The sequence below is a fragment of the Nelumbo lutea genome, chromosome 5 (genome assembly GCF_056320005.1).
Source record: "Nelumbo lutea isolate HS-2025 chromosome 5, American lotus-T2T, whole genome shotgun sequence".
Lineage (NCBI taxonomy): Eukaryota > Viridiplantae > Streptophyta > Magnoliopsida > Proteales > Nelumbonaceae > Nelumbo > Nelumbo lutea.
The window spans coordinates 20655321-20681562 of record NC_142688.1 but is presented as its reverse complement, the minus strand read 5'-3'; the positions used below and the strand labels follow the sequence as shown (position 1 = coordinate 20681562).

At 39.1% G+C, this 26242-nt stretch overlaps 3 protein-coding genes and 1 long non-coding RNA gene across 5 annotated transcripts; 3 read left to right on the top strand and 1 right to left on the bottom strand.

Moving 5' to 3' along the window:
* The first annotated feature begins 1148 nt into the window (after positions 1 to 1148).
* Positions 1149 to 2992, top strand: LOC148850857 (putative pectinesterase 11). The gene is made up of 5 exons (XM_088942900.1): positions 1149 to 1439; positions 1664 to 1823; positions 1984 to 2172; positions 2308 to 2543; positions 2728 to 2992. Exons 1-5 carry the CDS (start codon positions 1192 to 1194, stop codon positions 2927 to 2929), a joined length of 1035 nt encoding a protein of 344 aa, XP_088799026.1. The 5' UTR covers positions 1149 to 1191; the 3' UTR covers positions 2930 to 2992.
* Positions 2993 to 5788: 2796 nt separating this feature from the next.
* On the top strand, positions 5789 to 8209 carry LOC148850856 (laccase-11-like). Of its 2 annotated transcripts, none has more exons than XM_088946174.1 (5): positions 5789 to 5966; positions 6092 to 6243; positions 6340 to 6584; positions 6727 to 6855; positions 7040 to 8209. In XM_088946174.1, exons 1-5 carry the CDS (start codon positions 5847 to 5849, stop codon positions 7984 to 7986), a joined length of 1593 nt encoding a protein of 530 aa, XP_088802300.1. In that variant the 5' UTR covers positions 5789 to 5846; the 3' UTR covers positions 7987 to 8209. The 2 variants fall into 2 exon arrangements, with proteins under 2 accessions (XP_088802300.1, XP_088802299.1); XM_088946173.1 differs by having other exon boundaries at positions 6932 to 8209.
* A 3660-nt stretch (positions 8210 to 11869) lies between these two features.
* On the bottom strand, positions 11870 to 14186 carry LOC148850855 (aureusidin synthase-like). Its single transcript, XM_088947194.1, has 2 exons — positions 13868 to 14186; positions 11870 to 13712 (listed from the first exon to the last, which is right to left on the bottom strand). The coding sequence occupies exons 1-2, from the start codon at positions 13978 to 13980 to the stop codon at positions 12062 to 12064; spliced, it is 1764 nt and encodes a 587-aa protein (XP_088803320.1). The 5' UTR covers positions 13981 to 14186; the 3' UTR covers positions 11870 to 12061.
* Positions 14187 to 19022: 4836 nt separating this feature from the next.
* Positions 19023 to 19901, top strand: LOC148850854 (uncharacterized). The gene is made up of 2 exons (XR_016099670.1): positions 19023 to 19485; positions 19623 to 19901. It is a non-coding gene; the product is annotated as an uncharacterized LOC148850854 (long non-coding RNA).
* Positions 19902 to 26242: the final 6341 nt, after the last annotated feature.

Below are 26242 nucleotides of genomic sequence, written 5' to 3'. Positions count from 1 at the left end.
GCTTGCTTCGACTTTGAGAGGTAGCATTACATTTCATTATTAATTAGTAATCCCTTACTAATACAGCTAGCTACGGTAACCTATTCGCAAGTCACGATTCTACTGCCCATTACTTATCAGGGGTGTCAATCCAATGGATCAGGTCTAATTGAATCATTTTGAATCAATTCAATTCAACGTCAGGATTGTCTAATTTATTCAAATTCGTTTTAATTTAGATAGGTTTCAACCCAAATTAGTGTATTAGGTTCAGTCCAATCTAATCCATACAAATTGATTTTGGACCGGACAACTGGTTACTTAAACTATATCAACAAATTAAACAAATACTAATTCAAGGATGATGTACGTGTACGGTGTACCCGTCGAAACCAAACCCTTTTGGGATTGGGAGGCCAGGGCTTCAGGGCGGGCTCCACCTCAACACAGCTACTGGTGTGGCCAGAGGACTTCATGACCAAGGGGTCATGACTCATGACAGTTGAATTGACCATCCCGCCAATCCCATGCATGACAAGTTGACAACCTCCTCCTTAATTTCTAGTTCAAATCAAGTTTAAACAGGCAAGGCGCGCTAATTACTCACGGGCTTACCTTGCTTACTGTAATTAATCACGCTTTATAAACCAATAATGCTTTAATTTTTTTTTTCTAAGCTCTCACTGCTTTGGTATATCTTTATAATTGTGGTCCAATCCGATCCAAATCCAAATGCATGCTGGCATGGAATTGAATACTGAATACTGATAAAATCCAAGCGTAAGGATTAAGGGCTAGGGGTCGAGGTTTTCAATTTGCTTGCAAAAGTAGGGCCGCCATTCCACTGGCCCACTGCCACTTTGTAAAATAGGTCAGAAGATAGCTCTGCTGGCTCCTCTATTAGATTAGATTATTAGCAGATTTGTTCATTCAATTCATACTTACGTGAAGTTGAAGATCGTGCGCCATACTTCAATTCTCAACTTCGCTAGTTGAAAGGAAACGGCTATCTTGATTCTTGTATGTGTTGACCCTCCATCGGGAAGGATTCATATGGCCGGCTTTATAATAAGCTCTCTGCTACATCTGCTTCCTCATCCTCCTCAGTGTTCCCTAATTAATTTCCTTCATCATTTTGTCCATCTCCCTGAAATTATTAAAATTTGATGCCCTTCACCTCCTTGGAGACTACAGTAGTAATTAAAGATCCACATGGGTGTTGCGACGACAATGGGGTTTCAATTTCAGCCCTGCTTTGTTCTTCTATTTGTTGCCATAGCTTTGACTTCTTTGGTGGCTACGGCCTCTACAGCCCGTCCCTCCCACATGTCGACTGCTCTTCTCATCAGAGTAGATCAATCGGGTAAAGGTGATTTTAAAACTGTTCAAGATGCTATTGATTCAGTGCCATCCAATAACTCGAACGTGGTCTTCATATGGGTCAAACCAGGAACCTACAGGTCTCTTTGTCTTCTTCCTGATGAGCTCAATTAATTTGTGTTCAGTGTTCACTGAGTACTGCATGTGTCAAAGAAGGATATAGATGTGTTAAAGCAAATTAAGCGTAAATTATATTTGATGATATATATGCATGATGACAACTCCATATGTTATAATTAGTGTAACTTAATTGGATATTTAATTAGTAGTTATTGTATCCTTTCTTTATTATGCATGCTTACAGAGAAAAGGTTGTGGTGCCGGCCGACAAACCATACATAACATTGAGTGGTTCAAACCCCACTACCACCATAATAACATGGAATGACAGTGGAGTGATATTCCAGTCTCCAACGCTCTCTGTATTGGCAACTGATTTTGTAGCACGATATCTCACAATTCAGGTATTCCTCTTTCCATTTCTAACATTCTAATTAGATGATCCTTCTCCCCAAAAGATTTCTGAATTTAATCCTTCTTAATTATATTTGAGAACATATAATAAATTAAGTCGATAGTTCCATATAGAAATTTTATTAATTAATTAAATGCATGTTTACACAGAACACACATGGTCCGGGCAGCCAAGCGGTTGCGCTGAGGGTATCGGCAGACCGAGCAGCATTCTATGCGTGCAGGATACTGTCTTATCAGGATACCATCCTCGATGACACAGGGAGACACTATTACAGAAACTGTTACATTGAAGGACAGACCGATTTCATATGTGGAAACGGGGCCTCCCTCTTTGAAGTAATTAAGCTAATTAAGTCAAGTCTTGTGCATCCCGATCACAATAACTTACTTATTATTAACTCCAATTAATGAATTCTCTACGCGTTTTGATTTAAGTGGACATGATTTTAAGATGCATGGGTTTGGCTGCAGAAATGCCACCTGCATTCGCTTTCGGAGGGAGCTGGTGCTATCACAGCACAACATAGAGAGTCTCCGGCAGAAAACACTGGCTTCACCTTCTTGGGTTGCAAGATCACCGGAGTTGGGACTGCCGTCTTAGGAAGGCCATGGGGTGCTTATTCTAGGGTGGTTTTTGCGCTCAGTTACATATCAAATGTGATATTACCTCAGGGATGGGACAATTGGGGCGACCCAACAAAGCAAAGGTCGTGCTATAACATTCATTCTTGTTAATTAATTTGATCAATAACTTTTTTTAATGTAGTAATTAAGCCGGGTTTAATTTGTTGGGAACAATATTATTTATTAAGTTCAAGGCTTCAAGCTAACTTACCATATACTAATAATTAATTAATTAAACTAACTGCATAGCTTGTATTTGGTTTGCAGCACCGCATATTATGGGGAGTACAGGTGCTATGGAGCAGGGGCCAATGTATCAGGAAGAGTCGAATGGTCACACAATCTCTCAAATGCCGAGGCCGCGCCCTTCTTGACCAAAGACATGATCGGTGGTCGAGGATGGCTTAGGCCATCGCCTACCCGTTTCCTCGGGAGAGCCTCGACCAAGGCTGTGAACGGAAATATATAACAAATAGCACGTACAGCAGCTATATATACTTTATAAAATATTCTTTATTTTTTGTCATCTGGATGCGAGAATATGTGGTTACAGTGTTACACATTAATTCATGCATTCATGGTTGTCTTGGCCGTCGACTCAACTTGTTTATATCTGCTGTCACTTTCTGTCCATACTTTATTATTTCGTAAAGTGAAAAATTAATTCTTTGGAGTTTGCATTCAATTTTACAAATTACAAATCGATGGGTTTAATCAAATTTACCTAAGGAGTACAAATACAAATATATAGAGTCTAAAATAATGTATTTTGTATGTATTTATATTCTTTTCAAACTGAACCTTATTACATAAACAATTGACCGATGGATAGTGGTGAATGCAACTGTGAATCAATTTGGAATGGAAGGAATACAAGTATAAATATGTAATTTGCACTGTTCATATTTATATTTGTACTCCTTCCAAATTGATCCTAATGAACGTAATGCAGCCTGGGCTCATGGGCATGAAGCAAATTTCAAAATGCATTTCTTCAAATCCTAGTAAAAAATGTAAATAAGTAGAGTGCAAAACCATTAGGATCAGGGTACCCATTGGATTGTCAAGGTGAGCTTTAGGGTTTTTTTTTTTCCGTTTTTCACCGAACATCACTTCCACCGTTCAAGGCATGAAGCAAATTTCAGTTCTAAGAAGGAGAAGAAAAGGCTTTGATTTCAGTTTCTTCAGAAACTTGAGGTAAATTTCAAAATGATTTCTTCTCCAGTTTCGACATATCTTCTCCATAATCCACTCATTCCTTATCAAAGCTTTCCTACTCAAAGCATTGTCACTCTCTTTTTCCATTGTCATTACCCAACCACATTTGTATAGAAGCCCATTTCAACATTTCTTCAAATCTCGAATCTCCATTACATCATCTTCTGGTCTCTAAGAACGGGAAAGGTGGGTTTTTCCGGCTGCAACACCACCACAGATAGCGGCAACAACGAATTCCAGTATTGCTGAGGTTGACACGGTGATTTAAGGCCAAGCTAAAGGAGAATAGGTTTCATACAACATGGAGGATAAAACTTGTCTACTCGATTGATAAAAAATTATTAATTGTTTTTTTATTTTATTTTGAGTATATATAGAAAATATTTCTTAAAGTACTCCTATGATTTAAGAAATTGACTCACTTGTTTATATAGGTCAAAGTGGGTGGATTAGGATGGGCTGTGACCCACTAACAAATATTTATACTAGGTCCCTATTGTGGTTGTGGGACATTAATGGATGGGTTGGTACTCAACCCTCACCCAAAACCCAACCCAACACACCCATTTGCCCAATGAGATCTAAAATCTAAGTCAATCGATGTTTTTTTCTTGTAAGCCTAATCTAGACTCTAGAGTCATGGTTAATAAACCCAATCCAACCCACCCATTGCCCAATAAGATCTAAAATCTAAGTCAACCGATGCTTTTTTCTTGTAAGCCTAATCTAGACTCTAGAGTCATGGTTAATAAACCCAATCCAACCCACCCATTGCCCAATAAGATCTAAAATCTAAGTCAATCGATGCTTTTCTCTTGTAAGCCTAATCTAGACTCTAGAGTCATGGTTAATAAACCCAATCCAACCCACCCATTGCCCAATAAGATCTAAAATCTAAGTCAATCGATGCTCTTTTCTTGTAAGCCTAATCTAGACTCTAGAGTCATGGTTAATGTAGGAGGATCAAAAATTGGATTTTAAGTCAAACTAAGATGGATAGAACTTGACTAAATCATAGTATGATTTAATTACAACATGTTGGAGAATCGAAATTTTGGGAAGGCGTAAAAGTTGCACTTTTTTGATAAATTTTGAAAAATTCCCTAAAATTTACTATATGAATTATTAAATTTATAATACTATAACTATGAGTGTTTTGGTTGAATGAATCTTGCCTTGGGGCTTCAGAAAAATTCCCAAGTTATATAAATCTAATAAATTAATAGCAAATATGACAATGCCTGGAACAAATCTAGTATGTGTTTGGTGCTTATAGAATAAATGTTTGTATTTTATTTGATGGTAAAACCGAGAAATGTAATGATTGCAATCTTTTATGACAAATAGGCGCCGCTTCAACATAATAGTGAATAAACGTCAAGCCATTTGTGAAAGCTTCAAAAAACAACTTCTACAAACAGGTGGCATGCATACAAGCCAAAATTCATTTTTTACATTTTAGATGTAAAGAAGAACAAGAAACAGAAAATGCTAAAATGGCACCTATGTGACATCATCAATAATCGTTTATAAACAGAACCAAACATCCACGGCTAATTTCTACATATGGGACCGAATCAATAGTTAAAAACAACAATGGTTTAATTCCCAACCATGGCCTAAATCTCCCGTGCTTAAAAGTTAAAACCATAGGCCTAAGAGATTCAACTTAGAAGTAACTCCATCTATTCCGTCCCGAAAACATCCGTATTCTTTACTGCACATATCCAACATTTAAGGGATGGAGTAATGTATAAAATAATCATCAAATATGAACCATTCCTATTTCTTAACGATAAAGCTCATCTGATTTTTGCTGGCATGCAATGTTCCTTACTGCTTAAATCTCTAATATTTTATATATAGTTTATAAATGGGTGCATCTGATCAGGCTTTCCCGGCCGGTTCCTTTCCAGAATTGGTTTCCCAGCAACTACGCGAATACCTTCCTCTCTAAAGGTCTCTTTCAGTATTTGGTTACAAACCCTTCACATCCTTTACCTAATCTCTGTGTCAGCTGCACCTCCTGCTTCCTCCTTTAACAAACTGATGGCCAACTCTAACCTCTTCGTCTTTAACTATATAAGCATTAATTATCGGCCATCAACCTGCATTAATTCATCCACACACCAGACTTGCGCCGGCCGGGGAAATTTTCAGGCAAACCAATGGCGTCAAGAAAGAGCGGTTTCTATCATTGCAGGTCGCTCTTTCAACTCTTCGTCTTGGTTGGGGTTGCCTCCATCCTTCTTCCTGCAGAAGCCGCCGTGAAAAGGTATCAGTTCGATGTAAGTGATTTTCCCATATATAGTTGCACTAGTTGTGTGCAATATTGTTCTTCGTCATTGTGTTTTTTACTTGTTATATAATTCGCTTGAGGGTTATCCTCTTTTCTTCCATTCCCAATTCCCAGGTTCAAGTGAAGAATGTGAGCAGATTATGCCATGCAAAACCCATTGTTACAGTAAATGGGATGTTCCCAGGACCTACCATTTATGCCAGGGAGGGCGATCGAGTTCTCGTCAATGTCACCAACTATGCCCAATATAATATGTCTATTCATTGGTAAGCCCTACACAGACATGTATGCATGTATATATACATCATTTGATCACTAATTAAGAAGCTGAGGTTTATGGTTTCTCGGTTTCTCCTCTCTAGGCATGGATTGAAACAATTCCGGAATGGCTGGGCGGATGGACCAGCTTATATAACACAGTGTCCCATCCAAACTGGACAAAGCTACGTTTATGATTTCAATGTAACTGGACAAAGAGGAACTCTGTGGTGGCATGCACATATCCTTTGGTTAAGGGCGACAGTTTATGGTGCTATTGTCATCATGCCAAAGGAAGGAACCCCGTTTCCATTCCCACAGCCTTATAGTGAAGTTAATTTACTCTTAGGTGAGTACTCAATAGTACGTAACGAATCATAATGGAAGAACCTCACTTGTCTTCCCATTCTCTACGTACCTTCAATAAGGAAAATTTCATTATGATCGAAGTTAGGTATACATATATATATAAACAGTTCTTATTCTTGTAGGAGAATGGTGGAACACCGACGTTGAAGAGGCAGTTAAACAAGGCAACAAGCTTGGCTTGCCGCCGGTAGCATCAGAAGCGCACACTATCAATGGGAAGCCGGGGCCACTTTTCCCATGCTCGGAGAAGCGTAAGAAAAATTAGTTGTTTTAGCTAGCTAGCTAGCTAGTTACTCTTGTTTTATATATTTATTATATTTGTTTTAGATACATTCGCAATGGAGGTTGAGCAGGGAAAGAGCTACCTACTGAGAATCATCAATTCTGCACTCAATGACGAACTTTTCTTTGGTATTGGTGGTCACAACATGACAGTGGTTGAGATAGATGCAGTTTATACCAAGCCTTTCAGCACAGAGGCCATACTAATTGCACCAGGCCAGACCACAAACGTTCTAGTTCAAGCCAACCAAGTTCCAGGAAGATATTTCATGGCTGCTAGGCCTTTCATGGACGCACCAATTCCCGTAGACAACAAAACTGCCACGGCTATACTGCAATACAAAGGCATCCCAAACACCCTTCTCCCAGCTCTTCCTCATTTGCCTGCACCAAACGACACAGCATTCGCATTGAATTATACCCACAAGCTTAGAAGCCTAAACACTCGAGAGTTCCCCGCCAATGTCCCCCTGAATGTCGATCGGCATCTTTTCTATACGATTGGTTTGGGTGTAAACCCGTGCCCCACTTGCGCGAATGGAACAGAACTCACTGCTTCCTTGAACAACATCACTTTCGTAATGCCCCAAATTGGGCTTCTTCAAGCTCATTATTTCAACATCAAGGGGGTATTTAGGACAGATTTCCCCGATCGTCCTCCCACTCCTTTCAATTATACTGGTGCTCCACTTACTGCCAACCTTAGAACTTCCTCGGGTACCAGGCTTAGTAGGATTGCCTACAACTCTTCTGTGGAATTAGTGCTTCAAGACACCAATCTTCTCAGTGTAGAGTCTCATCCCTTTCACCTTCATGGTTACAATTTCTTTGTTGTTGGAACTGGAATTGGGAACTTCGATCCTACAAAAGACCCGGCCAGTTTTAACTTGGTAGATCCGCCAGAGAGGAATACAGTCGGGGTTTCCACCGGAGGTTGGACTGCTATTCGATTCAAGGCCGATAACCCAGGTGTGTGGTTCATGCACTGTCATTTGGAGCTCCACACTAGTTGGGGTTTGAAGACGGCTTTCGTCGTAGAGGATGGACCCGGGCCTGACCAATCCATTCTACCTCCACCCAAGGATCTGCCTCCGTGCTAGCTAGCTAGCTGTCAAATATTGTTAATTTAGTAATAACAAGGCTTTATTGTATCCATCATCTCCGGCAGAAGTTGCAGGGAGATTCATGGATGATGATAAGTGAAATTGAAGAAAACAAGTTTAAAAAGGGGAGCGAGTCTGTTTAATTTGTTTATTGTTTTGAGTGTCACTCTCGTGTAATAAATTCCACCATCGAAGATGGATTCTTGTGTTTTTTGGTCGATTATTGTTCTACTCTCACTGTCTCACATATATATATGCTCAGTACGCGTAACGCGTGAGGAAGGCAATTAATGGATCCGATTCCTCATGCGTCAAGGGCATTGGGTTGGATGAAGTTTAAGACAAATTAACCTGGAATTAGATTTATTTATTTTGTTGTTTACGACCTGGACTAATGGATTTAAATCGATCCTGTTGAGAATGCCTAACCTTACCGAAGGAGTCCTAGGGCCTGTGTTTGATTCATAAGAATAGGGAGGGGTGGTCTGAAATTGGAAAATTATAATTGCTTGGAACCCTATTACCATTCATTCTTAAATGGTTTTACCCCATTTGTGAAATAAATCCCATTCCACCTTATTCTAATTCTCATTTCAATTTCTATATGAATTAAACAGACTATGAGAATAGATAAGGAATTTTGATTCTGATTCCCATTTTAGCGGTAAACCAAACAACCCTATGCAAACCCTACTAAGGCCTAATTTAAATTCAGTTTTTAAGATGGTTCCAGACAGAGAAGGCAGTGTTCAAGCAAACTATTTTGTTTTAAAAAGCTACTTATATATAAGATGGTGCCAACTGGCTCACGTCTCTGGCTGGTTGTAGACGAGACTTCTTGGGAACAAATCCTATTGTCATTAGGATTGGTTTTGGGGGCTGGGAGCTCATTGGGTAAGAAATCGGCTACCCTGCTTAGTGTTTACTTATACACTCCCTAGTCCCTACGGATTTACCTATTTATTAAAACCTACACTTTAATTGGTCTTTTACTAAAATCTCCCTTATAGTGCTTTACTTACTGTTAAACTATGTTAAACCTATAGTTCTTTGCTTAGTTAACCTTTTGGTAGAAAACCGTTTATATTTTCTTTACCCTAAACTTTACTTGAGGTGAAGGGATGGTCACCTTAAAATTTTATTAATCATTATTAAAAAAATCATTTATATTTATTTCTATCTCACATGATTTCATAAAACAAGTGGAGAATGTGAAAAGGCATCAGTCTAGGAATTTTTTTTTACTTTTTCTATACCAAGTTAAAATGTTCAGGGAGGGTTTGTTTCCTAAAATGTTAATAAGAGAATTATCAGGAATATTTTCAGAATAAATAGCTTTGAGAAATACCCTTTCACATTTTCAACTCGTTTAATTTTAAAAGGCCATTGGACCATTGGTAGACAGAAATATAAATCAATCTTGGCAACGTGGATTAAGTAAAACAGTTGTAAACTATACCAAATTTGGAAAAACTTTAGCTGTTGGGGGGCAACGGCATAGGCTGTTGAGAGTTTCTGGAAATGCCACCTTACCATGAAAATGGATAAATTGATAATTACATTTAAATTTATTTTTACTAAATACCAAAACATGGGCGGTGAACTACCCATAACGTGCTCAATCCAGAAACTGTCTCAACAGCCAATACTGTTGGGCCCCAAAAGCCAAAGTTAATCCAAGAAATCTGCATTCATCTTTGAGGCATCATAAATTTTGCCTCAGATTATTACTAGTTTTATAAGAACAAAATTTTTATATATATTCATCTAAAACCAGTCATGCCTGTAATTAATGCTGGGTTATTTACACCAAGGAACTCGGATTTCCTACACTCAATTTCATATGTGCGGAGGTGCATTTCCAATCAAATTGGGACACCTCAAGAGTTTGCACAGTATCCTGGCCGCCATTTAAACGGAGTAGTTTGCCCATTATAGGGGGCAATTTTAACAGTGTTGATCTACATTCAATAACTCATGACTACTCGCAGCCATTTTCCATTGTCTCGTAAAACTCCATTTTTCTTCATTTTAAAGAGATCGAAGGAAGAAGAATTTGGGACTCCAAACAGAAAGATATAACTCTTCTTCGCATCTCTCCAACTCTCCATAAACATCAGATCAGATGAAGAAATTAGAAAATCTTATCGATGGGCATAAATCTATCACCCCAATAAATGCTAATCTCCACAGATAAAGATATTGCCACAGAAGATGTTCAACAGATACGCTGTACGTTAGGCCGAGTTAGGCCAAGTGCTTATTTAGTACCGAATTTTAAAACACGACAATGTATTCGAACTTCCAAAATGTGACAATTTAGTACCAATTGCTGTTAATCAGTCCTTAAGTATCATGAAAAATAACACAAATGCCTTTCAAATGTTATTTAATTTTCTTTATCAACCATCTGCAATCTATAAGTCTGCAACAACTATAAAAAGGGAGGCTGAGCACCTACACACAGTTGAACCATCGACCCAGAAACCGGTGGCCAGAATGGCTCCGGTTCTGGATGGTTTTTTAAAACATTGAAATTTTGTATTATAGTTCCTCTGTTATCCTTTCCACATGATATGGTTTGACAAAAGAAGCGAAGGCAAAGCCAAACTATCTCTTCCGCTGAGTCAAGTTCAGACCGTCAGACGCTTACACAGAAGGGACGTGAAGACCGACGACTACACCCATGACCAGAAATTGTCGTTTAAGCTGACCAGAAACTCTGTTTCTGTTCCTGTTTTGTTAACCTTTTTAATACTTTTGACATTTTTTACGCTTAACAGTTATTTCTTATTCATCTTCTTCTCGGAAAGGAAGGTTTTTTCAAGTGGGATTCTTTGACACGGGTCTTTTGGTGATTTATGAAGAAGAATTCGAGATAGATAATTTGCTTGGAACTCAGTTGAGGTCTTTAGCCTCCTCTTGATTGGGAATGTATTCTTTGAATTGGGTTCTAGAAAAGTGGGTGTTTTGATTATTTGAGAAAATGAGATTTCAGAAAGATAGAAAGGACTTTTCTTTAGATTCAGTTGGAATTTTCTCAGTTTCTAGACATGGGTTTTGTTTATTTAAATCTGGAGATTGGAAATTTGAGTTTTTAGTCTTACAGAGCTGGGATTTGAGTAATAATAGAAGCTGATGAATATGATCGAGTGCTGGGTGGACACCATTAACGAACGTTTGCAAAACAAGTGGAGAAGCCATTTACAAAAAATCATATTAAGATGTAAAGCAACCCATGTGCTTGTGTGAACTAGTTTCGATAATAACTCCATTTTGAAGGTCAAATATATAAAATTTCAAGGTCAAAACAACAAGATTGTTGTTGCTTCAAATTTCATTTGTGGAATAAGAAATACTGAACCTTGACATAAACGGCGTCCGCCTGGTTTGCTTTGTAATGGTTTTCTCTGTTTTCCCCTATTTTCCATCCATCGAAATGTCAACTGGGCTTTCATACTTCATAGCATTTCTTTTTTACTTTTTCTTTTATTTTTTTTATTTTATAAAAAAATAGATATAAAAAATTTAACATGACAAACCGGCGTTCAAATGGAGACCGGATCTGCTCCTCACACAGGGCACTTCACTCGTGCCTCACACGCACATCATACCATGCATTGGGAACATCTCCCATACTTATTCACGGGAGATGTTCCCAATGCACAGTGGATGTGCATGTGAGTCGCCCCCTTGTGAGGAATAGATCCCATTCCGTTCAAATGCACTTTGAGGTTTCCTATTCACTTTTCCTATCCACAAGCCACACATCTCTATTAGCACACGCAATGTAATATATACAATGTTTGATGTGCTCCAATTTGCTAATTGGAAGTACACCTCAGCATATACAAACATCCAGTGCAGGAAATCCCGACTCTTACACCAAGACCAAACCATTGATACACTTTCTGATTAATCACTTCATTTGGGAGAAAAGCATCTACCTACGACTCGAAACATGCCCAAATCTTTTTCCATGCATGAATAAAGAAGACTCGATGGTTTACATCTCAGTTCTAATGGAACAGCTGAATTTAATGATAGTAATAATATTAATAATATCTCCGACTCATCGCATGTATTCAATCCGAATTCCATCAACGGAGATATGCATTCCGGTCCCACCTCTGGGAACCAACGCCACCCAAATGCTCTCATCTCCATCTGCTTCCAGGTCTTCCAACAACTCTGAGATGCCCAACTTCAGATTGGTCTTCCTCTTAACCGTTGTCTCCCCCTTGTTCATCACCAACCTTACACCACGGCGCATGTGAACAAAGGTCCCTGCAAACTCCCTCGACTCTGGCCCAATTGTAGTCTCATCATCAACAGCGTTAACAAACACGTCGAACTTGAGGTAGACATCTTTCTTGACATCAATTCCATATACAACCAAAACCTCCTCCTCTTCTTCTTTCTCCTCTTTTGTTCTATGGGTCTTAGGTCTATTGACCTTGGCTCTTATTGTAGTGTCTAGAATCCGACCTTCTGGCTCAAAGTTGGTCGAGTTGGTGTGGCTGGACAGTAACAATCCGTTGTGGCTGTCTCTCATCTTCAACATGTAACGAGCAATCTTGGGTGGCATAGAAGGCTCAGGCCGTGCGTTAAGCCAAAGGAGAGGGACCCTCTCATAAGCGTAACCAAGCTTTGTGATGTCAAGGACATCCCGGATTTTGATTCTAACAAGTTGCAGCTTTTCATTGTGGAAGAAGAAATAGGAGTCTAGCCAGTCAGGATCATGGATCTCTCCCTTGCTGTTTCCTTGGAGACCCCTCCAGACCTCCCAAAGACGGTCGATGTTGGAGTGATGCGCATAGAAGATGGGATCCCGTGCAGCCGAGTAGAAAGCACCCAAGTTCTCTCTTTCAGGATTTAAGTTACTACCTACCCAAGTGTGTAGGGCATTGTGGGGCGCCAGCTCTATTGTTCCTGGACCATCACAGAAGCCCTCATCCCCTGCCTTATAGGGACACCCCATGAAAAGCTCAGTCTTCTTTGCACCGGAAACCATTTGGGTATACATGAAGGCAACATTGGATGCAATCTGATCTTGGGGGGAAAACCCACTCTCGACATAATCAAAATGAATATCAGCCACTTGAGGTGGAAGATGGGACGTATCTCGGTCTTTATCTGCGAACGATCCGTTCATGTACATCACGGGGATCCTCATACCATCCGGGACGTCCCAATTCCAAAATGGCAAAGCAAAGGTGTCATCTCCGATGATACTCGCGACTATCCTTTCATGGAAGTAGAGCATCATGCGGTGCCAAGGAAAGAATAGCCATGATCTGTGGATTTTGAGGATAGTATTATTGGAATTCTGCTGGTCGTAAGCCCCGCTGCAATAGACGCAATGCACGTTGGCCTGGCGCATGAAGTTGCGAGGGTCATCGTAGGGGAGGGATTTCATGATGGAGATGGCCTTATTGTACTTGGCGATGTACTCCTCGTCGACGAGGTGGGCCGGCCGGCGAACGCGAAGCGGCAATGAAGGGTCGGGGAGTTGGAAATCAATGAAGGGCTCCTCTGATTCACGTTTTGGGGGGCAACAGTAGATTGGGACATCGGCATCTGTGAGGGACCGATGGCAAGTTGATAGATTAGGGCTCAAAAAAGCGCGGCGCGCAGGTTGCTCCTTCTGAACCCCATTACCATTGCTAACGCTGTTGCAATGCCAACCTCTCTGTATGCCTAGAACCAGGCTCCTTAGTTTCCTACAACACAGAATAAACAAGTCAGCAATTAAGTAATAAATTAAGGTTGAAGTAGCTTAATTTTAATACTAATTTAAATCCATATATACAAAAAAAAAAAAAAAAACCTTCAAGAGAAGCCGGCAGCTGTTTTTGCGACTTTCAGCATTGCATACCTAATAATGAAAGAATATTGAATTTCATTGGAGTCGTGGAGGAATAGGTTGGTGGACAGAGCAGCAAAGATGAAAGTGAATAGAAGCAAAGAGATCAATTTCTTTGCTTCCATGAGTAGGCCAGCCAGCAGGTAATATAGCAAAGCCTAGCAGTGACAGAAGAGAAAACTAATTGAGCTAAGAAGCAATGTCCAATTCTGACCTCGCTCACACTAAGTAGTGTAATGGGGGCTGCCAAGTTGCAACTGGCTGGCAATGGCTGAATTGCTCTTAGATGTACATATATACAACCACATGTTCACAAAGTAAAACAGAAACTATACTTTTCAACGGCTGCTGCATATAAAAATTATTTTTTAACCCACGTTATTTGCGTGGTCCTCGTGTTCCAAAAATGCAAGATGGCTACCTGGGAACTGGAAGGCGGAACTTGCCTTGCCACTCACCACTCCTCCAAGTCCAATTCCTACACTTAGAGCCAGGTTATTTTAAATAAAAAAAAAATCGCATTTTCTTTCAAGTTTCAACTGTTAAAATTAAAAATTAATAATAATAATAATTTTGAATGATGTTAATTTTCTTTATACATTACACACGATCATTAAATCTTCTTTTTTTTTTTTTTAATCTTTGGAAAGAGGTCAAATTAAACAGGGAGATCATGTCTACCCGCCTACCCGGTCGATTTTTTATACTAAACAAGTTCGACCGACTGTTTTTTGTTTTTTTTTTTTTTTTTTTAACGTTGTGTTTGGTAGTGTGATGTGAATCTTTAGTACCTGACTGATAGTATTGGAAATTGGGAGAATTTTGGGTTGCAAAGTTGGTCTTGATTTATGTGTATATTAGTTGTAGGAGAAAGCTTCATTTTAACATTTATTCACCATTCCACTAATATGGTGTCTAATTATAAATAAATAATTTATCAATTTTTTTTCTCAATTTTAAAGATAAATCAAATATAAATGTTTATTTAATAAGCGGAAGATATACCAAATACATACAAGATATGAAGCTGAAGATGCTCCTTTGAGCAATAAATACACACACAAAGGACAAAAAAACTTTAATAAGGTTAAACCAAAACCCAAGATCGTTTTGTCTAAAATAATCCAACCTAACAAAACAATGATATTAAGTATGGTTGAAAAACTTATATGGCACTCATTGGTACCAAACAGCACCTAAGAGGATGTTTGGTTCCATTGTCATTTTTCCAAATTAAAAAAAAAAAAAACGATGCTATTCTGGCACCAAATCAACATTTCCACCTTTAATTTAACGGTTGAAATTAACTCTTGTTTGATTAGCCTTGTTTTAAGAAAACGGAAAAAAGACACTAGACCTCAAAAATTGGAAAATCCATCTCCCGTGAAAGGAAAAATCTATGGTGGTGTTTGGCATCGATGCATTTTCTGAGAAAACAATGCCACATTGGTGCCATGCTAGAAAAAAATGGTGCTTCAGAAAACGACCTCTTATTTGGCATCCTTTTTCTAAAAAAAAAATGTTGCTACAAACCATGCCTTGGAAATCGAAAAACTATGGTTTGAAGAAACACCAAATTCAATGTTTTCTTGGAAAACAACCTATTGTTGCCAACGGTGCAATGACGTGGCATCATTTTTGGCATTGGGTAATGTAGACCAATGCTGAAAACAGTTATATAACACTAGTACCAAACAAACCATTGTTGTCCCCCCCCCCCCCCAAAAAAAAAACAACAACCTATGTAGCAACATCGATGCCAAATAAAAAAAAAGGAGTCGTTTTCTAAAAAAACTGTGCAACAGACTCTCATGCATACAACACAGTTTTCTAATAAAACATTTCTGAAGCAACGACAACAATGCCAAACACCTACTACAATACTAGAAAGATATACTTAGGGATGCAAATGGATCATATTAGATTCGAATCAGTGTATATTCGAATCTGATCCGATCGGATCTGATATAACTCAATTTGAATTCGAATCCTATCGGTAAGTCAAATCTTCGGATTTGATCCAATCCAATTTGTTTTCTTTAAAAATTAATAAATTATTAAAAGAAAAATAAAAAATACTAATTTAAATAAAGTAAAAACAAAAATACAAGTATTTTTTAACTATTTTCATCATATATATACATGTTTTTTATAAAAATAAATAATGTAACAAATTTAAAAAATATAATATAAAAATATATTTATAAATAAATAAATAAATAACATATATATGTATTATATATTTATATTTATTAAATATATAATATACATTGGGTTGGATAGGGGTGATCCAAATCTGATCCAATTTATGGTCGGATCATATTATCCAATCCAATTTGAAGATTCAAATAGGAGTGATCCAAATTCAACCAAATAAGATCTGACCTCATATTAGATCAGATCATAATCCACCTGCAAATTTTGTTAAATACCATTTGATTGATTAACACATTTATGATACGAGCTGATTGGTCACAAGTTTTTTTATATGATATATATCTTTCCGGTATCATTGTCCAACCTCCCATGGAAATGCTAATTTGAATATTTCTTAATTCAAAAGACTGATGCTAGCAACGGTGTGATGAGTGGATATACCAATGTGACATCCCAAAAACATGACCCGCTGCAGAGCACCAAGTGCACCCAAAGCTACAGTTTTGATTTGGGTCATTTACTAAACACCCTTATAGTTTTATGAATTTACTAAAACCTACCCTATAGTTTGTGTTTTACTAAAACATCTCTTATAGTTTGTAATCAATTTACTTAATAGACCTTGCATTAGATGAAAGTGGAAACACTAACATCCATTCAAATAAATCTAATAAAAAGAAACAAAAAATAAAATAAAATTATCATTTTTGCCCTTAATAGAACAAAGACAACCACTCTTTTTCTTTAATTGGTCTATTTGTTTTCTATACAAAAAAACTGTTAGGGGTACTTTTGGAATAAACAAGCATGGATCCATACTGATGAAGGAAGATTTGGCCCGACCTCACTGTTACGCGACACGTGGCAGAAACAACAACTCGGCAAAAGGGGCCAAGCCTAAGGCGTGAACAAGGGGACACCAGCGGACCGAACTCCCTACGGGGGGCCCGAACTCACCCTTGGCCCAAAACAAGTAATCCGAACTAGCCAACTTTGTAATAGCTCAGGATACACCTCGCCGAACTGACCAACCTTGTAACAGCTCGGGATATACCTCGCCGAACTGGCCACCTTGTAACAGTTCGGGATTCACCTCGCCGAACTGGCCACCTTGTAACAGTTCGGGATACACCTCGCCGAACTAACCAACCCTGTAACAGCTCGGGATATACCTCGCCGAACTGGCCACCTTGTAGCAGTTCAGGATACACCTCGCCGAACTGGCCAACCTTGTAACAGTTCGGGATACACCTCGCTGAACTGACATGCCCTATAGATACCTCCGAGCTCAAGACTTCGCCTCGCTCAGCACTCCGCATCACCTTCTGGGCACCAAAACCAAATAAGTCGTATCATGCCTGACACTGAGGAAGTCCGTGCCCGAGGGCGCCGCACCTGACTGACTTGGGATCTGACGTTTGGCGGCCGCACTCTAAACGGCCACCTGCCACCGCCACTGACACCGCCATCTCTAGTTAGAGAGACGGTTAGGCAGTGACGGTTCTGTCCCAGCAGAAAGGACGATGGCCGAATTGACAAGCACAAAGGTAATCATACCCGACCTGACAAGGGCCTCGGAGCGAGTGCGCGAAGTGACTATAAGAGCCTCCTGCCCCCAACAAACAAGGTATGCAAACTTTGCGCTATCTGGTATTATCTTGCTTTTGAAGGATTCTAACTTGAGCTTCGGAGCCACTACACCGGATTCCCCCCTGGAGCTTCTTCATCTCCTCCGTTTCAGGTTCCCTGCTACCCCGTTCAGAGGCAAGGTCGTGGACATCTAAGACCGACCGGATCGCACTCTATCACATACATTTGAACATTTTCCACTTAATTTAGGAATACTTTTGGAATAAACAACTATGGGTCCATGCCCTTAAACATTTTTCCACTTAGTTTAGTTGATCATTCATAAGGCAAAACAAATAATTCTTAAGAAAAGAACAATTAGGTAAATAAGTTATATATAAGGGGTGTTTTAATTAATAAAATGCAGACGATAGGGTAGCTTGGATAAGTTAAATTTATGAAATTATAAGAGATGTTTTAATAAATGACCTTTTTTGTTTTTTTTTTTTTTTATTTGAAGCAAAAAGATAATTCATGGCAGCCAAAGAGGCGCGCTCTGTGGGGAGTGGGGACTGGGGAGCCCACCCATCTTGACACAGATGGGGAGAGGAGAGAGAGGAGAGGAGAGGACTAAATTGTTAAATAATAAACAACCAAGAAAAGAAGAGGGGGTTCTCATAAGTCATATCTTCGCAAGTTGTAACATACACGAGGATACCGTGATCTGTTTGGCAAGACGACAAATAAACTCACGCAATGCACGTCCTTCCGTTCAACTCAAGAGTTGCATCCGAACACCGATTAAATCCCAAAGTATCGGGTTACGATTGTGACGCTTATACACAAAAGGAATTATTGGACTCCAATAAGTCTAAAGTCTGTAATGGTATATCGAGCATCAATCAACAATATCAACGCTCAACGCAGAAAATATTAGTTTTATACTTTACAAATTATTGGGCTATTTCTGATGTTGATTAACGACAAATTAAATCTGGCTCAAAAACTCAGATGCATGGCTCAGATTCATTTACATTTGTTTATGGGTATCACTTTGGTGAATGATATCACATGTTTGGTTCAATTTAGTTTATCACCCTGAATCAACAAAACTACGTACTCTAACGCAATATGAAACCACTCACTTTGATACAAGTAATTAATTAATTTCATGTTCTTGTCTTTTGCCAGCTGGAGTAAAGTTGCTATGCCCTCCTCCCCTTACTAACACACTACCCCCTTCATTGAGCTACCTTCCTAATTACATAAATTAATTAAACTCAGTTTTGAAAGAGTATATACATTATCTCAGATTCACTGGTTGTGATAATTATTATCTCTTCAGTCAATTAACAGTCTTCACCGATCAGATTAATCGTGACCGACCGGATTAACTTTATTTGCATTTTGAAGCTTAAATTTGTATTATCATGCTGTTGTAAAAGTTTAATATTACCACCTCACCATGCAATCAGTTTGGTGAGATTATTTTCAGTCCAATCTAAGTTGCTATGCACTCTATTCCTCGTTCGGACTCCCCAATTGCAAATGCTGCCATCAAGGGAAAATTTTTCCAAACATCACCCGACTAGACTATCTTCTCAAACTCATGACAATCACAAGAATCGAGAAGTCAACTCTAAACCACCTACTCAACAACGGTACAAGGGAGCTCCATGTCAGATATGTCAGTCAGAAGCCAAATCATTCAGCCCTCACCTGTGGTAGCAGATTTGATCACAGTATCAAATACGAACCCAAGAACCCTTCAGCCTATAATGGAAGTTTTCTCACTGATGACAGTGCATTGGAGCCACTGGCGGCCTAATTATGTCACTGCCAACTTTGGAAAATCTAAAGGCTCATACTGAATATTCAGATCCTGATGAAGTGCAGATAGATAGGTAATGGTACTGGTCTTTCTATTTTACATACTGGTTCTGTCATCTCGACCATTACTTATCTCAAATGTGTTACATGTTCGATCCATCTATTATCTGTATCGTCTGTCTCTCCACTTCCACTTCATCACCTCCTCAAGGAATGAATTGGTGAGAAAGCTTCCATCGGTACGTGTCATCAGCGCCTAGGACACTCTTCTTTTGATTCTATTCAGCAGCTTGTTCGGAATAATAAACTTCAATTCCAGTTTCCTCCATGCAACATGATTTTTGTCGTGCGGCGGCCCTCTCCGGCCAGTCGCCTCCCACCATAGTTTTCGTTTTGTTTATGTGTATTTTCGTTTTACATGGATTATTATTAGATGCTCTAGCTCTCATCTTTTATTTTATTTTATTTTATTTAAACATATTGTTGAAAATTTGCTTAGTTATCGCATTAAAATATATTACAAATAGATGTCGGAGGTGAATTCCGCAAATTTACTAAGAGCGTGGAATTTTTCATCGTTTTTCGTGTCCACACACTCAACAGCAAAATGGTGTTGCAATCACCGTTTTATTGTGGACATAGGCCTTATTCTATTATTTGCCACCTCGGTTACCCACTGCAAAACTCAGTGGCATGACACCTTCGCATAACTTGTTTGGCACAAACCAGATTATCTGCTTCTTTGCACTTTTCGCTACGAATGTTTTCTCTTCACGCATCCCTACAAAACAAAACTTTAACCCCGTGTCAGGGGCATATACCGCTGTCTTCATCTTGCCACTGGACGGCTCTATATTTCTCATGATGTACGTGGCCTTCAATGAAGGCTTGCTTCCCTTCCAATATCAATCACCCACACTACTGGATCCTCCCATTCCTTCATCACCACCTATATATGCCCCTGCCCATAGTCGCCCCTTACCCACCTTCCCACACCTTTCCCTCTTCCCTTCCACCTCCTACCCTAGAACCCCCTCAACCCGAACTTGTTTCAGATCATACCTTCTAAATAGGGGTGGTTATGAGCCGAGCTCGGTTTCAACCAAGCTTCAAATCAAATTCGAGTCCAATTTATAGGCTCGTTTATTAATCGAGCCAGCTCAAATAGCATAATAATAATAATAATAATAATAATAATAATTTAATATTTTTATTTCTGTATAAAATAATAACTAATTATTATAATTCTTAATTTTTAAATATCAAATAAAAAATATTTTTTATATATAATTTTTTTCATCTTTATAAAACATTTTTCTCAAATTGAGATTGAGCCGAGCCAAGCTCAAACTCAAGGTTCTAGCTTGAACAAAGCTTGAACTCGAGCTCAAACTCGAACCGAGTTGGAATAGCTAGCTATTTGGCTCAGCTCAGCATGAATCCACCCCTACTCCCAAACATTCAACCCAATCCACCCACCTAATGATTACTCGCTCCTGCAATTGTATTTGGAAACTAAAGTTGTTCTCAGTCACCAAATACCCTCTGCCACCTGACATTGAACCAGAATGTTTTACCCAAAGCCTCCTATGATCCTAGATGGCGTCATGCTATGATTGAGGAATTTATTGCCTTGATCAACAATGGCACATGGACTTTAATACCTCCTCCTCCCAATGCTAACATCATTGGATGTTGATGGGTGTATCGCATTAAGAAAAAAGGTTGATCGAAGCATCGAGTGGTTTAAAGCACGACTCATTGCAAAAGGCCATCTCAATGGGAAGGGCTCAATTATCGTGAGACTTACAATCCCTCAATCAAGTCCATCATTATCAGACTTATAATGACTCTTATTGTATCACATGGATGGTCTCTGTGCAACTTGATGTTAATAATGCCTGTCTGAATAGAAATTTACAAAAAGATGTGTACATGATGCAACCACAAGGGTTTCTTGACTATCACCATCCTAATTTTGTCTATCACTTGAAGAAAAGCCTGTACGGTCTCAAGAAAACTCCTCGGGCCTGGTATCACAAATTGAGCTCCCTTTTGCTTACCTTGTGCTTCAGTTGCTCTAAACCTAATTCCTCAATATTTATTAAGCATGACTCCACACATTTTACTTGTTTTAATGTATGTGGATGTCATAATTGTTACAGGTTCAGATTCTCAAGCCATTTCTTCTCTAATTAATTCTATGGGATCTACATTTAAGCTTGAGGATCTTAGTACCCTCTCATATTTTCTTGGAACTCAGGTTTCTTTCTCATGGCTCCTCTTCATCTCTCTCAAACAAAATACATCTATCACTGATCTTTTACACAAGAGCTCCATGCATTCGGCTAAGCCTGTCTCCCCGCGTATGTCTTCTGGTACTCAGCTCTCCAAATATGATGGTGATCCTCTACCCGGCCTCACTTTGCACAGACAATGGTTTGGTGCTCTCCAATATGTTACTATCACTGGCCATAAGATTGTCTTCTTCGTTAACAAGGCATGCTAGTTTATGCACTGCCTCACCACCACACACCATCTTAAGCTTGCAGCTGTGAAATGGATACTCCATTATTTAAAAGGTACATTGGATCATGGTATATTCATTCACCCTTATTCCTCTCAATAAATTCACACATATTCTGATGCGGACTGGGCCGGATGTCTAGATGACTGTCGTTCTCAAGGGGGTATTATGTTTTTTCTTCAGCCTTAGTCCTCTAAAAAGCAAACTATTGTGGCCAGGGCAAGTATTGAATCAGAATTCCGTAGTCTGGCATCTGCATGTTCTGAGGTATTATGGATTCAGTCTCTTGTTCATGAACTTCATATTTCTCTCTCCCTGTTTGTCGTCGTGTGGTGTGATAATGTGGGTGCCAATCCAGTCTTACACTTTTGCACAAAGCATGCAGCTATCGATTTTCACTTTGTTTGAGACTTGGTCTCCAATAAACATGTTCATGTCAAGAATATTTCTACAACTGATAAACCCGCTGACATTTTAAAAAAACCATTAAGTTCTCAGCTTTTGGCATGCCTTCGAAGCAAACTAAACGTTCTAGCACCACGTTCAGTTTGAAGGGGGGTGTTAGACTTATCTTAGATTCACCAGTTGTGATAATCCTTATCTCCTCGGTCAAGTAACAGTCTTGACCAATCAGATTAATCTTGACTGACGAGATTAACTTTATCTGTATTTTGAAGTTTAAATTTGTACGTATTATCATACTGTTGTAAAAGTTTAATATAAATATAAAATTACCACCTCACCATACGTAATCAGTTTATTTTCAGTTCAATCTAAGCCTTTCAAATATAAGGTTTTGCACTCTACATATGTGTATTTGTACTGCTTCCAAATTGAGCCTAAGTAATTGAATGTTCAATTACTGTTGTGCAAACAACGATGGTAATCCATTCACACCAAAGACAAGGGCTACTTGCAACGTTATTCTCTCCATAAATGCCCTGAGATTAGATCATCATCATCGTCATCATCACCATGTTGTGGCTGACAAACAACAGGTTTTGGGCTGAATTAAAAAAAAAACATGAATTGCAACTAATAAGAAAAGGTGATAAGGAGACCCTTTTGGATCGTGCCACCTTAGCACCCATACAATGATCCTTAAAGGGGTATATCATATGTATTTGATCTTTCATGTTATATATAAGGTATTAATGGACTGATTTTGGGTTAGACCTTTCAAATCAAAATCAATTTAGACAAGTTGAATGGACCAATAAAACATATTGAATTGGACCAGTCTAGACTTAATGCTTCAGAATATTTATTGGATTGGATTGGACCTGATTCATCCATAATGAATTTATATTGAATTGGATCATATTGAATATTCCATTGATAGAAGATATTCTTACAAAGACATCCCACCGACCACCTTCACTTGGCCCTTTCAACTCAAGAGAAATGAAGTTCTTCTTCGGAACGGATTGCATTCCTTCTAGCTTGGTAGGAATAAAAAAGTCTGGACTCTGAGTCCAAATGTTTTATATAATCGGCCCATGACCTGGCTGCAAAGTTTCAGTCATGAGACAGGCCTGGGCCTCAACAGTCAACACAAAACTTTTGTCCATTGTGCCAAGGATGATCACCTCTACCGATGGTAATGGCCTTTTCTCTCTTCTCCCTTTCTCATTAAGGAAATTTCTTTTAAATTTTCTATTTATTCTGATTCGTTTTTTGAAAACCAAGCCCCAAATCATCCCATTGATAGTTGTCAAATGAGTATAATACCTTATCTCTGAAACACTAAAGCTCTTAATTTTGGACCTGATGAATCATGAATCACCTACCAAACCAAATCATATGTTTACAGAGCAATCATAAATCACGAAAGTTTTCTAAACAAAAGAAAATTCTGAAATTTGAAGGAAAAACAAATAATTCGGACTTTTGACAACATAAGATCTTACTTTTGATTTTTTTTTCTTTTCTTCTTTGCTATGAAACTTATTAGTCACCATTCCAGGTTTTCGTACTTAATACTTTCTTGGAGAGGAACAGAGGAAACGGTGCTCATGAATTATGATTACAGTAGGAGTGGTACTTGAACAATGCTAATCCAAACAGAAATTGAAAGTCAGAACGCAGTTGCAAGGAATTTGAAGCCTTCATTTAAGCTACAAAAAAAAATTTATATTTACAGCCCTGCCTTGATTAATTTTACGTCGCTTTTCCATGCCAAAACTTTGTTAAAACAATTATTCTATGTCTTGGAGATGGTGCTGGTGCCGGTGCCGGAGCCGCTAATGCTCTTCTGATTCGTTCTCCCTCTAAAGAACCCATCATTCTTCTGGCTTTCAATCCACTGCTCTTCTCCCCTGCTCCAAACATAACACGATAGTTGTTTCTTTTTTTTTTTTTTCAGGTCAAATTGGGCAAAAAACTATATGCATCGAACTGGTTGTCACAGAATCATAACAAAAGACCCAAATGAAGAATCTATCATTGTCATACTTACCATTTGAGTTAAAATTGGATTTTGCGGATGCAGACAAGATGATAAGAGTTGGGGTGACGACGGTGAGCACAGCCCAGAAGAAAAATATCAAAACGAAGGCCCTTCCATTCATTTCTAATGGGGTGGGGGAACTATGGAACAGTTTTCAGAGCCCGTTCAAGGTTTTTAATGGCATTCGAGGAAGAGAGGGAGACGACCATTTGCAGATGAGCTGGCCATGCGTAGAGAGCGATGATTTAAAAAAAGCTAGAACTACTCTCTTGATTGATATAATTTTCTAATACGAAAAGTCAGATTCATAACAAAAAAAATTATGCCAAGACCAAGTAGTTGGAGGGCAGTTACTCTCAACTTTGAGGTTAGTACCCAAACTTTTAAATGTATTATTGCAATACCTAAATTTTCAAAAAGTGTGAAGTTGGTTTCTCTCATTAATCGACCGTTATTTGTTGAAAATGTGTCAAAACTACCTCAAAAGAATACATTGTTCATTGTCTTCTACCTTGAGACTTGATGGAGCGCGATCCGGCTGGTCTTAGTTGTTCGCTGCCTTGCTTCCGAACGGGATAGCATGGAATCTGAAACGGAAGAGATGGGAAAGCTTCGGGGGGAACCCGGTGTAGAGGCTCCGAAGCTCAAGTTAGAATCCTTCAAAAGCAAGGTAATACCAGATAGCGCAAAGTTTGCATACCTCCGTTGTCGGGGGGCAGGGGGCTCTTATAGTCACTTCGTGTACTCGTCCCGAGGCCCTTGTCAGGTCGGGTATGATTACCCTTGTGCTTGTCAACTCGGCCGTTGTCCTTTCTCCTGAGACAGAACCGTCACTGCCTAACCATCTAACTGGAGATGGCGGCGTCAGTGGCGGTGGCAGGTGGTCGTTTAGAGTGTTGCTGCCAAACGTCAGATCCCAAGTCAGTCAGGCGTGGCGCCCTCGGGCACGGACTTCCCTAGTGTCAGGCATGGTACGACTTGTTTGGCTTTGGTGCCCAGAAGATGATGCGAAGTGCTGAGCGAGGCGATCTTGAGCTCGGAGGTATCCCGAACTGTTACAAGGTGGGTCAGTTCGGCGAAGTGTATCCCGAGCTGTTACAAGGTGGGTCAGTTCGGCGAAGTCTATCCCGAGCTGTTACAAGGTGGCAGTTCGGCGAAGTCCATCCCGAGCTGTTACAAGGTGGCAGTTCGGCGAAGTCCATCCCGAGCTGTTACAAGGTGGGTCAGTTCGGCGAAGTCCATCCCAAGCTGTTACAAGGTGGGTCAGTTCGGCGGAGTGTGTCCCCTTGTTCCCGCCTAGGCTTGGCCCCTTTTGCCGAGCTGTCGCTTCTGCCACGTGTCACATAATAAAGAGGTCGGGCTAAATCTTCCTTCATCAAGACTGAACTGGTTGAGGTATTTGAGATTCTAGACTAATGAAGTCATTGTCTTCTACCTTTAGATCTGAAATACATTCTTATTAGTTATTTCTTTGTTTTTAGCTATTGTTTCCCTTTACCATATTTCATGTTTTTTCTCTTTTTTTCTTTGAAAATAACCGGTTTGGTCTCAAGGTAGAAAGCAATGAACATTCTCTTCTTTTGAAAGGCAGTTTTGATATTTTCAACAAATAATTTGAAAGTTTAGGTACTACAATGACACCTTTGAAAGTAGGGATATAAATGGGTCAGACCGGATTCTAATCAGGGTATATTCAAATCCGATCCAACACTATTCATGTCATATCTGGTCCGATCCAATCGGATCTAATAGGACTTGATTTGAATTTGAATCCTATTAGTAAGTCGGATCTTCAGATCTGATGCGATCTGACTTGTTTTCTTTATAATTTAATAAATTATTAAAAGAAAAATAA